At 37.2% G+C, this 13533-nt stretch overlaps 4 protein-coding genes across 4 annotated transcripts; 2 read left to right on the top strand and 2 right to left on the bottom strand.

The window, feature by feature from the left end:
* Positions 1–279: 279 nt before the first annotated feature.
* On the top strand, positions 280–6755 carry LOC127260946 (chromo domain protein LHP1-like). Its single transcript, XM_051289022.1, has 6 exons — positions 280–663; positions 844–869; positions 1018–1104; positions 1240–2004; positions 6389–6449; positions 6536–6755. The coding sequence occupies exons 1-6, from the start codon at positions 361–363 to the stop codon at positions 6578–6580; spliced, it is 1287 nt and encodes a 428-aa protein (XP_051144979.1). The 5' UTR covers positions 280–360; the 3' UTR covers positions 6581–6755.
* Positions 6756–6779: 24 nt separating this feature from the next.
* LOC127260947 (non-specific lipid-transfer protein 8-like) lies at positions 6780–7761 on the bottom strand. The gene is made up of 2 exons (XM_051289023.1): positions 7325–7761; positions 6780–7235 (listed from the first exon to the last, which is right to left on the bottom strand). The coding sequence occupies exons 1-2, from the start codon at positions 7672–7674 to the stop codon at positions 7226–7228; spliced, it is 360 nt and encodes a 119-aa protein (XP_051144980.1). The 5' UTR covers positions 7675–7761; the 3' UTR covers positions 6780–7225.
* Positions 7762–9078: 1317 nt separating this feature from the next.
* LOC127260596 (uncharacterized) lies at positions 9079–9913 on the top strand. Its single transcript, XM_051288408.1, has 3 exons — positions 9079–9519; positions 9601–9672; positions 9759–9913. The coding sequence occupies exons 1-3, from the start codon at positions 9167–9169 to the stop codon at positions 9835–9837; spliced, it is 504 nt and encodes a 167-aa protein (XP_051144365.1). The 5' UTR covers positions 9079–9166; the 3' UTR covers positions 9838–9913.
* Positions 9914–9927: 14 nt separating this feature from the next.
* LOC127260595 (uncharacterized) lies at positions 9928–12307 on the bottom strand. Its single transcript, XM_051288407.1, has 5 exons — positions 12101–12307; positions 11403–11933; positions 11054–11272; positions 10867–10958; positions 9928–10781 (listed from the first exon to the last, which is right to left on the bottom strand). Exons 1-5 carry the CDS (start codon positions 12197–12199, stop codon positions 10097–10099), a joined length of 1626 nt encoding a protein of 541 aa, XP_051144364.1. The 5' UTR covers positions 12200–12307; the 3' UTR covers positions 9928–10096.
* Between the last annotated feature and the right edge of the window lie 1226 nt (positions 12308–13533).

Here is a 13533-nt window from a genome sequence, read left to right as displayed (position 1 = left end):
ATTATTTTTATACTATTTAAATAATTTTTTATTTTAAAAAATATATATATATATATATATTTTACAGCCATTTTCACTAAATGAATACCACAAAACTATTTATCTATAACATGCATTGCAGAGCAGTCAAAATGTATAGTGTGGATTGAAGAAAATGAAAAAAATGTATAGTTTTAAAGACTGGGAGATTAAATAAATTAAAAATCAGAAACAATCCAATTCTAACAATAATGAGATTGTGAAGTTTGCATAAAAATAAATAGAAAGGAAAATTATAAAATATTTTATTACCAAACAAAGCAAAGCAAAACAAGCCTACTGAAAATTCCAGAAATGGTTTAGCCCTCGACGCCGGAAGAGATGAAACAAGGGAAGAAGAGGAATTCCGACACTGCTTCCGTGCAGCCGCAGCAATCCGCTCTTCCATCGGCCGCCGGGGATGAGGACGGGCGGCGAAAATTCCAAGAGCAAATTGACAACCTCGAAGTTGCAGGCGAGGCTGCTGAAGAAGACGAAGATGGGGACGAGGAGGATTTAGAAGCTGAGAGGGAGCTGGAGCAGTCGGAGGGCGCGCAGATTGACGACGATGCGGATGGAGAGAGGACGAAGCTAGCTGATGGGTACTATGAGATTGAGGCCGTACGGAGGAAGCGCGTCCGGAAGGTGAATTGATCTTGTTTATTTATTTCTTGATTTTATTTATTTATTTTTTTAACATTGCGTTCCGTTAGTAGAGATTATAGATGGAGATTTATGTGTTGGTGATTTTACTGAATTTGATTTGTGGTTGTGGCGAATGTCATTGTTTTGGTGGGCAATTTGGAATGCTTGCGGCAATGGAAGGGTAAAGTGCAGTATCTTATCAAATGGTGAGTGATCTCTGCAACTCTTTTGGGATGATGGTTTATGGTTGTTTTAATGCTTACTTGAAAATGGTGGGAATTGGTTTGTGTTGAAATAAGGTGGATAAGATGTTTGTCTTTTGCTGATTTTATTATTGCTGGCCCCTTTTGGAAGGCGCGGCTGGTCCGAGGCGGAAAATACATGGGAGCCGGTGGAGAATCTGTTGCAATGTTCGGATTTCATCGAAGCATTTGAAGAAAGGTTTATTTATGATTCATTTTTTATGTGCTTTTTATGGTTTTAATTGCTAGATGATTGTGTATTTGCAATCTAAACTAATGATTTTGCCGATATTACTTTCCGAATTTGGATTCTTGTGAATGTTCATTTCTAAAGTTTGAAAGCTGGGAAAAGCCGGTCAACGCGCAAAAGGAAGCGCAAGGCTGGCATCACTCATGTTCACACCAAGAAAAAACAACCCCAGCCACAGCATCGCTCTCCAGCTGCAGCCACTTACAATGTGCCCGCCCACGTGATTCGGCTTTCTGAGGAGTCTGCACCACTTTCCCAAATGAATGACGTGTCGTTTACGAATGAGAGTGGGGAGCCTAATATAAATGAGGAATGCAGCATTGAAACCTACAAGAAAGTATATGAAAATGGCTCAAAAATGCGATCTGGTATGAGAGAAGAAGAAAGGAAACAAAGCAAACTGGATTTGAAACTCTGTGAACTGAAAGGAACAACGGCGATGACGAACACAGGAGAGGCTGGTAGGATTGCTTTGACATCCCAAGGTGGGCACTCTGCAGGCGGAGATTCAATGGTGAACGGATCAAAGAAGACTGAGGGAGTGGATCCGGCGCAATTAGGTCGGTGCACTGGAGCTAAAAAGAGGAAATCTGGTTGTGTGAAGAGGTTCAAGAAGGATCCGGCCACTGACGCCGTTGATGACTCACCAAATGGTGTTTCCGCTTGTAATTCGCTTGTACCTGTTAGTGTTCAATATCCTGAATTTCATGGAAACAATACGAATTGCAAGGATAAGTCTGAAGATCTGAGAAACTTGTGCACCATCACTCAAATTCTGAGGCCTATAAGTTACAGAGCTTCCGATTCAAACAATGCCCAGGATGTTCTACTAGCCTTTGAGGCTCTGAGGTATGTAAGTTCCATGGTTTTCGTCATCTAATGTGAATGCGTGTGGAAACATGAGGCTCTAACACCTTTATAGCTTTTATTATGCGGTGTGGTATACAATCTGTCTAGTTGTTTTAGGTAATGCCGTAGTCAGATCATTATGGTGTAATTTAGAAGCTTTCTTTGTTTATATGCTTTCTAAAGTTTTCAATTGACGAAAGCCTTAGCATTTACGGTAACAATATCTTCCCTCTATGATGTTCTCTCATGGTCAATCCACACATTGGATAATAATCTGTGTGCGCTTGTTATATTCATTCTGTTTTTCATGCTCTGCTAGTTTTCTCTCAATATTCCTTTTCTTCCCTGTGTTGTGTTATCAGATCATTTTACAGACATTTACCTAGTGAAATTGCTTGAGCTTGAAGTCCTTTTTCCATGAATAACATGATTTTGGTCATTTTTGTATGATTTCTGATATTTTACGTAGCACTCAGAACAGAGTTTCAGATCCTAACTTTGATCCAAAACTTAATCTGTATTGCAATTCTGTGTCTAATTACTCATGTATGCCTAAATTTCTGTTATGTTAAGAACTGAAAAGGCGGATAATATATAATTTTATGTGTGTATATATTTTTTATTGTTTATTTTAAGCAAGTGGGTGTTTTGCTTTCTATGATGTTTTTAGTGTGCCATGTTTTATGACTCTAAAGTGCCTTAAGCTATGGTATACCATGGATGTTAATTATCATAGAAAGAGCATGATTTTCTTGTTTGGCAATTGTGTTTCTGAAGTGAACACAACACATCTTCAGTGCTGTTAGTAAAAAATGGTGGCTTTGGTTATTGGTTTCTAATTTGGATAACTAATTCTGAACTTTGTACTCTTGCTTTGACAGTATTCATTTTTCATTGCTGCTTGTGATCATTCTTATTCCTGTATTTGGTAAAATGTGTAACTCTCTTAGAAACTGCTAGCTCATTCTTATTTCTTATCCTTCTTAGTTGCTGTTGAACAGCAAACTGGGCTGTGTTGCATAAGTTTTTGAGTGATGAAATTACTTTTGTTGTCTTCTAAAATGAATGGGTTCAAAAACTTAATGTATGGAATATAATCATTCAGCCAAATAGAGTAGGTGTGACAACAAACTGGCATATGCTATATTCTGTCTGGTTTGATGAATTTTTTGACTTGGTTTGTTATCTAAACATCTATGAATCAAGCAATCATCCAAGATTCTACAATCAGTCAAATTAGGGCTATCTAACTAGTCGTGAGGGAGCATAATTATGCAAACAAGTGTTTTTGTACTGTTAAGAAATAAAATAGAAGATAGATTTTCTTATTGAATAGAACAAATTGAACAGTCCATTTATATACTGTAAATTCTAGAATAGATTTGGAAATGAAATCAAATCACAGCTGAAATTCTAACACTAATGTGAAATTACAATATAAACTAGGAACTAATATAATGGAAGGGATCTAAAGATAATGATATGTAAATAAAATATTACTAATTCTGGAAAAATCAGCACCCTTCAAGTTGAAATGGGGAATTGTTCTATTTGCAAAATGAATGTAAAATATATTTTGCTACAAATCACACTCAAAGTGTTTTTTTTTTTTTTGCCTCGTAACATTTTGATTTTAGCATTTCATTTTGACTAGCCATTGCTAGAAAGTTCACATCCCCTCAAGATCATGACAGACTAATTAAGTACCTGATTTAAGAGAAATTTTGGATTCTAATAAACACTTAGGCTGTGTTCTTTTGTGTGTTTATTCCTCATTTTTTTGCTATTCAATCCTTTTATGTTTCTTGTAAAAATATCGCATCAAATACCTATTTTCATACAAACCATCACACGAAAAAACTATTTTCGCCTACAAAAAATATAAAAACTATAAAACTAAAAGCATAAAAGAACATCCTTAATAGTCTATACTAAAAGGAAAAAAGGGTGTTTAAGTAGTTGGGTTGAATTCAATCTAGGATTTTGTTTTATCTATCGTGGGCATAGCCCATAGGTTGCTCCTTATATTGCTTGTTAGGGATAGTTAGTTTTGTCATGCTCTTGGAAAATATTTTGAGCCCTAAACGGTTGGTGGGATATCCTTCTTCTTTCAAGGGGTGACTCTATAACGTGTTAGTATGAAGATCAACTTGCTAATGAAATCAAATTATAACTAAATTTGTTTGATCTCATTGTGGATTCAAAGAGAACTTGTTTAAATCTCTTCCTACTTCGTCCCTTTCTGGTTCATATTTGAAGTCGTTTCTATGACTCGGGATCTTTTGTGTTTGGCCATCTTGGTGACCAGATCAAGTGCTCTAGTGGCAAGGCCTTGCATATAAAACTATATACTCTGAAATTAGGAATAGTCACTGTGAGGCCATTTTTAGGAAATTTGGAAAGTACAAAGCAGAGTTATTTTCAAGAGCGAGGAGTTCTCATTGAATTGGGCAATTTTCTGAGCGCAACTCTCTAGGTGATACTGAGCTCATTTCCCTAACATGAACTTCTTCAAGACATGTCTCATTCACATCAGAAGAAAGTAAAGGAAGAATCAACAATTGTTTGTCTTCAAGTAGGTTGGTGGAAAATCAGTACAGATGTGTTGGTATTTGGTAAACTGGATCCGACAAGTATTGGGATGTTATCCAGGATCATCATGAATCATTGTTGAGTGTGACTCACAAAATGCCCTTTAAACTCCGCGAATTTGTGTCTAGACACTTCACCATCACATTTGAATACATCCCCTTGTTGGGCAAACATGATGGATGACTTAAATGTTAATCTCTCAGTTTGGACATGATTCATGGTCACGAGTTTTCTGTTCTTTTGGATTATTTTCTCCTGCTCTGTTTCTATTTCTGATTGTGCTTCCTCTTCTCTTGTTATTCTCTAGTATATGGAAAAATATGTATTATCTTGGCTATTCTCCATGGTCTTAATAACTATAGCTTTTACTCCCTCCACCACCAAAACTAAAAAATAAAAAACATCACGATTCACTAGGAATTAATATGCTAAGAGGAAATTCTAAAGGTAATAAATAAATTTTACTCCCTCCGTCCCACATACCATGTCCACATTGCCGTTTCTGTCCGTCCCACATTCTATATCACTTTTCTTTTTTGGAAAATGATTACACACTTTAATCTCATTTTAAATTTTTTAATTTATTTATTTTTATTTTAATTAAACTAATTAGTTATCTTAATCTTAATTTATAATTATTTATATTATAGGATAATTATTTTCACTAATACATTCTTAATTATCTATTAATTATATCCCTCATAAAATACCGTATCTACAGTGTAACAGACACGGTATGTGGGACGGAGGGAGTAATAAATATCATATCTAACTCCAACAAGTATCTTATTATCTACTAGGAATTTCCTGTATTGGACCTGGAGTACAATAAAAAGCTTTGTATCCCACGAGCATTTATTAGTTTTCTTAGTCATACATTGGTAGGCAGTAAGTTCATGTTCTAAGGATCCAATGAGTGATCTTTATTTCTCCCTGACACATGCTTGATACTTGGTTTTTAGCGCAGCCACTTAATTTTCATCACAATATCCAGAATGTTGTGAGGCAAGGTGTTAAAAATTAATTTAAATAATGACAATTTTTTGGATTTTTGGTAATTGTGTATTATTATTTTTCTAGTGTTAGAAATTTGATATCCTTTACATACTTTTCCTTTTAGTTCTATTCTGTAAGAAGTGTCTTGTTGCTTAGTGTAACATGACAACAGAATCCTCTTAGACAAATTTGTTACTAATGCGAAGGTTATATGCCAATTTTTATGATACTGATTGATGCTTTGTAATCGCGGACTGGGAGTTCTATGTGAGTCTCGGTGTATTGTAAATATTAATTTTAAAGATACTAATACAGTATATAATTAGTTTCTTAAAGTGCATAAATTTGTATGTGGGCATGTATGTATATATGTACTTGATTTTTGTATAAATAATTATGAGAGGCAGATAATAGTTGCATTAGGACTATTTTTTGATCCATTTTCCTACATGGGCCACTTTTTAATAGCAAGAACGGCTAAACCAAGACAAGTTTGGTTATAGAAGTTGTACTGAAATATCTGGTTCATTTTGGAGTTTTGGTTTGCCAATTTCTTTTTTAAAACTAGAAAGATATGAATTTCTTTCCTTCGAAGAATTTGCATGACACTATGAGCATACAATAATTAGGGATGTTGACTTTTGCTCGATTCTCATTGTTTTTGGTGTAGCAAACCCATGCATTAGAGTTTCTTTTTTTCTTGTATATTTTCTTGGATGTCCACAAATTAGGGATGCATGCATTCATATTGATTTTCTTTTCTCTCAAGTCTCATGTGTTTCCATGGCGGCTGCAGGTCTGATGGAACCAAAGTTATAGTCGATAACAAATTCTTGAAAGTTAACAATCCTCTCTTGGCAAGTGCTCCCTTTAAAATTTTTAATTTCAACAGCTGGTGTGTATACAGTGTATCTAAGTTCTTGATGCTTTTGTCATTGTGCAGCTGATTGAGTTCTATGAGAAAAATCTTCGGTGCAATCCAATTTAAAAACTGACCAAGTTCGCACAAGCAGCAGCATCGGGACTTTCTTTGTGTATAGTGTTGTGATAGCTGATGTGCACAAACCGACAGGAAATTTCGTAAAAATAGTGGTAAGGCTGATCGATTATGTGACAGACAAATGTGACACTTATTCTGCAGACTAATTCCTGTTTTACAATTATTTTACTGTAGTATGATATTCCAAACAACCCCCCCCCCCCCCCCCCCCCCCCCACCATGTTGAGCAGCCAGTTAATGCATTATTAACTTGATTTGACTGAAAATTCGGCTTTAGGGATGCATGCGTTCATTATGTCTACTAATTACCTGTTCTTGTTGCAATGAGATGTTTGTTTGCATAGTAGATTCGTCGCCTTGGCAAGATTTTATTACGTGATTTTTTTCTAGGTGTAAGTTAGTTGTCATCGTCCCATGTAAATAAGGATTTAGAGTAGGCGAAATTCTGAGGCAGAGAAAGATAGGACATTGATGCATATAGTCAATCCGCAGGACAAATAGAACATACATTTAATTATTCGACACAAACTATATAGGAGGATCGATGTAAGATCGATCCCCTGTTTATTCCATCTTGATCAAACCTCTAGACTCTCTGCCTCCTCAGTACAACCTCGACCATTCCCAATCGCCTCAGGTAACCCTGCACAGCCATAGAATAACTCTCATAATGTCAGAACAAACATTGGCCCTAAATTAAGGATAATAGAAGCTGGTAAGATTAAAACATACTTAGTGCAATCAACATTTGGGGAAACTTCAAAAGGGAGTGAGATCCCACAGTTCCCCGGAAGGGCTTTTGCGAGCTCGGGCTTCGGCGTAACATTTTTTGCCGCGTTCTTGAGGCAGGCGCAAGCTGACTGTTTGTCGGCAGTGGTCGTGGCAGCTGAGGCCAGATTACCGGCCCCTGTGCAGCAAGCCGAGGGGGGCATCCCGCTGCCGCTTTTGAGGTAGGTGATGCACGGTTTCATGTCCTTGAGCACGTCACTGCACGTTAACGCTGCAGATGGCGGCGCAGCCACAAGGAGGATGAAAATGGCGGCGGCGGCAACGATGGCGATGGCCCGGGTTGGAGATGACATTGGTGCAGAAAGGTGTTGGGAGAAGAATGTATGCAATGTGGGTTATTATGGTTATTTGATGGGGTTGGAGTTAAAACGTTCATGAGGTGTTTTTATAGGTGAAATTGTGAATCAATTACAGAGATGATTGAGTGCAAGAAAATTACAGATTTTTTTGTGTTGTTATTGGGAGAAGTCAAGGTTGATTAAGTTTTGCTTAACTTGAAGCACTGAGCATAAACCTGCTCTCTCCACATAATACACTTTGTTGACTTAACATAAATAGACATGCCACCAAATCTCAATGTCTAGCTTTAAGGGATTCGGGCCGGGCCAGGGGGGAGAGGTACAGTTTGTTCTGGTCCGGGGGCCGGAAAGGCGAAGATAGTAGATAAACAGCTGTCGAAGTAAATTAGAGGGTTGCTGGATATTTCAGGTTTGTGATTTGGTTTCTTGCAACTTTTGATATCTTGTCTGTCTATTGTCAAGATTTCAAGAAATCATTATATATAATATATACGTTAAGAGGGAATTTATGATTCTAACTTAAAACTAATTAGTTGTAAGTGAAATAGTTCTTCATACCTTATAGATAAGAAAGTTTCAAACATCAAATCTAAATGGAGGATACTCAATAATATTCGAGGGACGAGTTTTGATAGTTGCAATGTGTTAGCATTTGTAATAATATTAATTATCATCAAATGTCTTGTAAGTGATGGTCTGTTAGTTCGGGGAATTAACTTGTAAATGTAAGAGGTCATTCATTCAAATCCAGATGTTTCCGGGTCCATCTATCCCTATGAATGTGTTACAATTAAAAGCAATGAAAATGGAACAAAATCATCTCTAATATTTGAATATTTACTCTCCAATGAATTTACATGCAATACACATACAGTATGTGATTTGATAATATTCCAATGAAATTATTAAAGAAATACAAATATACACACATAATATGATATATATATATTCAGCATAATTTTTTTTTTTTTTTTTATATATTACTAACACCACCAGTTCCTCGTATTATACAAAAAAAAAAAAAAACAAAATTTAAATAAAATTATCACAATTAACATAGTTTATTTAACAATTATAAATTTAAAACAATAAAATAAAATTTCCCAATTGGATGATAAGGCTAGATATTGGAGATTTTCTGGAAAAAGTAAATAACCTGATCACTCGTATCTCATACAAAATTAAAAAATTTAGCCAAATTTCCTTTCATAGAAACATACCTATCCATTGCTCGAATTAAAATTGAGAAAATTCTGACAAAATCACATTCAAATACAAATCAAATTATCTATGTTTAAAACATTTCAGTTTGGATTAAATATATGGATTACATCCTTGATTCGATGTATGTAATTGACCTTCCTATATATATTTACAAATAAATGAAATTAGGGTTAATTCACATCCTTCGATCGGCCTCCCTAACTAACTGATCTCGATCAGAATCATTCCCCAAATTGAAAATAGATCAATTCTTAGAATTGAAATGGGGAGAATGAAGAATTCATGGATCAGTGCAACCTCAGATTATTATTTTGCAGCATCAGTAGTACCTCCATTGGAAAGCCACGAGGATCAGATCTTCACCAGCACGAAGCAGCAGAAGAAGAAGAAGAAGAAGAAGAAGAAATGTCCGTTGCTTGCAGGTTTCAGGAATCTGATGGACTGTGGTGCCTCTGATAATAATAATAAGAGACGTGGAGAAGTGAAGATGAAGAAGATGATACAGCAGAGGAAGAAGAGGAGAGCTGACGGTTTCATCGTCCACATCAAGTGTTTCTCTACAGCTTCCACTCAGATCATCATCTCCCAATCGGAAAACCCTAAATTCACATTCTGGTAATTATTTCATTTTCTATTTTTCATAATTATTAAAAGAAATTTAAAAGAAAACGTTTTTTTTTTTTTTTTTTTTTTCAGCAAGAGAAGCGATAAGAGGACTGGCGAATTATTTAACGACAAAACCCAAATGATGAAGTTGCCTATTTGCTCGTAAGTCCTTTAATTATTACATTATAACAATAGTATTAAATATTTATATATTGAAATTATTATAAATAATACTTCAATTGATGCAGGCAATGTGGGAAGGCATTCGATCCACACAAACTCGTCACACACATTCAATTTTGCTCTTCGTATAAATTATTGAAATAATATTAGATAAATAATGTATTATATCAATAAACATCTTACGGAAAAAATACAAATATTGTTCAAATTAATCAATAATTAATACAGAATTCATTGTATGATAAATTGTTCATATTTTAACTCAAAAAATTTCAAAAGATGAATTAATTACTAGAGATTAATTAATTCAATTCCAACAGCCCAAACGTGGGATCAATATCTACCAACGTTATAACTTGTCCTAAGTTAGCATTCTCCTACTTAATCTAACTAACTTACCCACCTACCTCCGGCGGCTCGCCGCCGCCACTGGAGTCTCCGCCATACTGTCGAGTAAGAACCCGTAAAGCTTCTTCTTCAACCTCCCGATCCTCGCATCCCCCCGGCTCCCTTCCTCGTCCAACCATCGATTCACGCTCTTCAGCTGCCCGAGAAGGATCCCGGCGCTCGACCCGTCGTCCCTGCCCAAACCGAACCCGTTGCTCAAAGACTTCTCGAGGTAATCCAAGAACCACGATCGGGACGACGACAATAGCGCTTCGGCTAATTCCGCCGCCTGCTTTAGTCCCGAACCCGACACCCAATTGACGGGCCGGGAATCTGCTCTCGACGTTTCCTTAAACTTCGAGACGGGCTTTTTTACGATATTTTTGGATTTGGACAACCGACTTTCCTCCGGAGCATTGTTTTCGACAATGATGTAGTGACCCTTTTCGTCATCTCCTCTCGAGTACAAGGAGAATTTCGAGAGCTCTGTCTGGACAGCTGCGCGGATCCACAGCGATGCGGTTGTGTTATTACGAGTAGAATTGTCGACGATCCCCGCGCTAGAGATGTCTCGATTTGAATGTATCATTGACGAGATGTGTTTAGACGTTGTCTTTATGTTTTCGTATACTTTAAGGAACTGTTTGACGAGCGGACCAGCAGTGCGATTCCTAGACAACTCGCATAGCTCTGCAAATGTGCTGCATAAACAGGGGACGGGAATTCGTCGAGACAACTCGCGCTTGTAATAAAGATACTTCACTAGAAAAAAAACCGTTGCTATACCTCATGCATCGAATGACGGCTTCATAAATCGACGCTTCCTCCAAAGCGTTGGCTGCGTAGGCGAACGCGAGATTCTTGTAGCTTCCAACTTCCTGAAAACAAACAAACGGGCTCGACTCGTCGTTAATTGAATATCGGAATTTACGAGCATACGAATCAACAATCGACAATCGGCGTTCAAAACTACCTTCCCGAGGTTAGATATCATAGACGGGAGCGCATCCCACTGCGTCTTCCTTTCAGGCAAATTCACGAGCACTTTATTCAGACGAATAGGATCGTTGTCATCCGATGATGATCGAACACTTCTCACCGGCGGCTTTGTTAGAACCTTCGGCGAGGCTGTAATAACATTCTTGGTCTTAAGAGGCAAGGTCTTCGGCGAATCCTCCGCCCTCGCCACAACCTGCAAAGATCGATACTTGCATTTCATATCAGCTCAAGCTTTTAGATGAAACCGATCATTTAATATAACCAAATCCTTGTATTCGAAATTCGACCAAACGACAACAATCCAAACAAGCTATCGAACTCACATTGTCCGAATTCGACGAATCATCCTTATATTTGATCCTCGTCGTGATTTTCCCTCCAATTTTGTCGCGAATCGGGCTCGAATCCCACCCCTTCCTCGCCAAATCCAAGCTCAACCTCCTCCCTTCGCCGCCGGCGACCTTCGAATTTCCGAAAGAAAGCCTTCTAACATTGCTACTTTTCTCACTAACTTTCTTAACTTTTCCGGCGGATTTCGGCGCCGTCTTATTACCGGCGGTTTCGACAACCTTCTTGGCGTTGAGAAAATCACTGGAAATCAAATCCTTAGGGTCTCCGACGCAGGGCCTTCTCTTCGGAATCGGCTTTATTCCACGAAGCACAGGAACAGGGGAACCTGAATCCACCCAAGATACATGAACAAACTGCCCTAATTGGACATTGTCGCTAAGAATCAATTCCACGTCTTCTTCCGACACTGAAACGTAGGCTGAGTGTAATGAATCTGAAACCCTCAGAAAAAATCCCCTGCTCTTCCATGGATCGTCTCCTAAGCAAGGCACAATGCTAATCACCTGCCAAGAATTTAAAATACGCAAGAAAATGCAAATAAATAAATCCAAATGTAAGAACCTTTTTTTTTTGTCGGAAAACCTAGCCCAAGTTGAAATAATGGAGGAAAGATTTGATGTTTTTATTTTTTTTCACCGGAGAAGAAGACTGAAAGTTTGAAAAAGCGTGCCTGAAGAAGAGGGGAGCGGTGTTCGCCGGCGGGCTTGAAGTCTTTATTACCGGCGTTTTGTAAGAGCTTCTGGAGAGTTCCAGGTGTGAGAGAAGCCATGGATATCCTCAACGGAACATTAACTAGAAATACTAAGAATTAGTTTTAGCTGTAAGAAATCAAACAAAAGGGTTTTCTCCTCCGATCCGCCATTACCAGGTGAGGAAGTCGGGGTGGGGTGGGGGTGGGGGTAGGGGGGCCAGGCCGAATCTCAAAAAGGGCCTGGGGAGGGTCACCATTGGGACACGTGTCAATTCGGGATGTGATTTCTTCTCTCGTGAGGTGGCAGTGGGTAAAGCTGAAGGGGAGGACAAATGAGCGTAGACGACGAGGTTGCTCATCTTTTTATACGGTCCAGGGTCTTCAGGTCCTGCCCACGGCATTTTACTCTTGTTAGGTTCTACGGGTCTTGAGGTCCACGGTGTTTTCAGGAAATGAGATACGAGTAGTAAGACGCAGAATGTATCATAAATTAGTAAATTCTGAAAGAGACATCTCTACTGCTGCAAAAAGTTTTTGTGTGAAAATACGATTTTACCCCGCCTGGTTGGTGCAATTTTTGTCCAATTGACTTAAATGTATTGCAATCGAGTGACAGTGACTCTTTAATTGAGAGCGCCGGGACTTCGGGGCCTGTGCCCTTCACTGGTGTGGTTTTGATCGAGCGTGGACTTCGGATCCCGGGAGTGTTCAAAACTTTCGTCGGCAGCTCTTCATGGGCTTTTGTATATTTTTTTTCTTATTAACAGTTTGTTATTCAATTCCTGAAATTCGAATAATAAGGACAATTAAAATAATTACACTAATAAATCAGGCTTATTAATATATATTAAATAAATTTAATATTCATTTATTCATGCGTATACAGGATTATTTAAATTAGAAGCTTAATCGATGCATTTTATTTGAAGTTGAAGTAGTAACGTTATTTAATTTAATTTAATTCAAATCCCAATTAGTTTAGGCATAACAAAATCACTTATTAATGTGTACATAATAATGATATGATTTATTAATAATTCTTCTAATATGTGCTAAAAGACCTAAACATTATCATGTTTAATTTTAATGTTGCAATAATAATATGATTAGTTGTAACAATTTCACAACTAACTCACACAAACCAATTTCCTATTTACTAAATTAGGTAATAAATTACAAATCCTCAACTAATCATATATTTTAGCCAACTAACATAACATTTTGGTCAAATTATAATCATACTTATAATAATAATAATAATAATAATACTAATAATACTCCATCTGTCTCACCTAATATGTTCACATTGCCGTTTTTGTCCGTCTTACATCTCATGTCACTTTCATTTTTTGGAAAATGATTATACACTATAATCTCATTTTAAACTTTTTAATTTAAATTTTTTTTTAATT

This window comes from Andrographis paniculata, unplaced genomic scaffold (assembly GCF_009805555.1).
Source record: "Andrographis paniculata isolate CXL003 unplaced genomic scaffold, ASM980555v1 Contig62END, whole genome shotgun sequence".
Classification (NCBI taxonomy): Eukaryota; Viridiplantae; Streptophyta; class Magnoliopsida; order Lamiales; family Acanthaceae; genus Andrographis; species Andrographis paniculata.
The sequence above is the reverse complement of the archived record's forward strand: the minus strand, read 5'-3'. Positions and strand labels throughout refer to the sequence as shown.

Bases quoted from the DNA above. Each gene is read 5' to 3' on its own strand.
- LOC127260946 (XM_051289022.1), top strand. From the start codon at position 361: ATGAAACAAGGGAAGAAGAGGAATTCCGACACTGCTTCCGTGCAGCCG. The intron at 664-843 runs GTGAATTGATCT...CGGCAATGGAAG, and splicing joins GGAGGAAGCGCGTCCGGAAG to GGTAAAGTGCAGTATCTTAT. The intron at 1,105-1,239 runs GTTTATTTATGA...TCATTTCTAAAG, and splicing joins ATCGAAGCATTTGAAGAAAG to TTTGAAAGCTGGGAAAAGCC.
- LOC127260947 (XM_051289023.1), bottom strand. From the start codon at position 7,674: ATGTCATCTCCAACCCGGGCCATCGCCATCGTTGCCGCCGCCGCCATT.
- LOC127260596 (XM_051288408.1), top strand. From the start codon at position 9,167: ATGGGGAGAATGAAGAATTCATGGATCAGTGCAACCTCAGATTATTAT. The intron at 9,520-9,600 runs GTAATTATTTCA...TTTTTTTTTCAG, and splicing joins AACCCTAAATTCACATTCTG to CAAGAGAAGCGATAAGAGGA. The intron at 9,673-9,758 runs GTAAGTCCTTTA...CAATTGATGCAG, and splicing joins ATGAAGTTGCCTATTTGCTC to GCAATGTGGGAAGGCATTCG.
- LOC127260595 (XM_051288407.1), bottom strand. From the start codon at position 12,199: ATGGCTTCTCTCACACCTGGAACTCTCCAGAAGCTCTTACAAAACGCC. The intron at 10,959-11,053 runs GTAGTTTTGAAC...GTTTGTTTTCAG, and splicing joins TGATATCTAACCTCGGGAAG to GAAGTTGGAAGCTACAAGAA. The intron at 10,782-10,866 runs GTATAGCAACGG...CTGTTTATGCAG, and splicing joins GCCGTCATTCGATGCATGAG to CACATTTGCAGAGCTATGCG.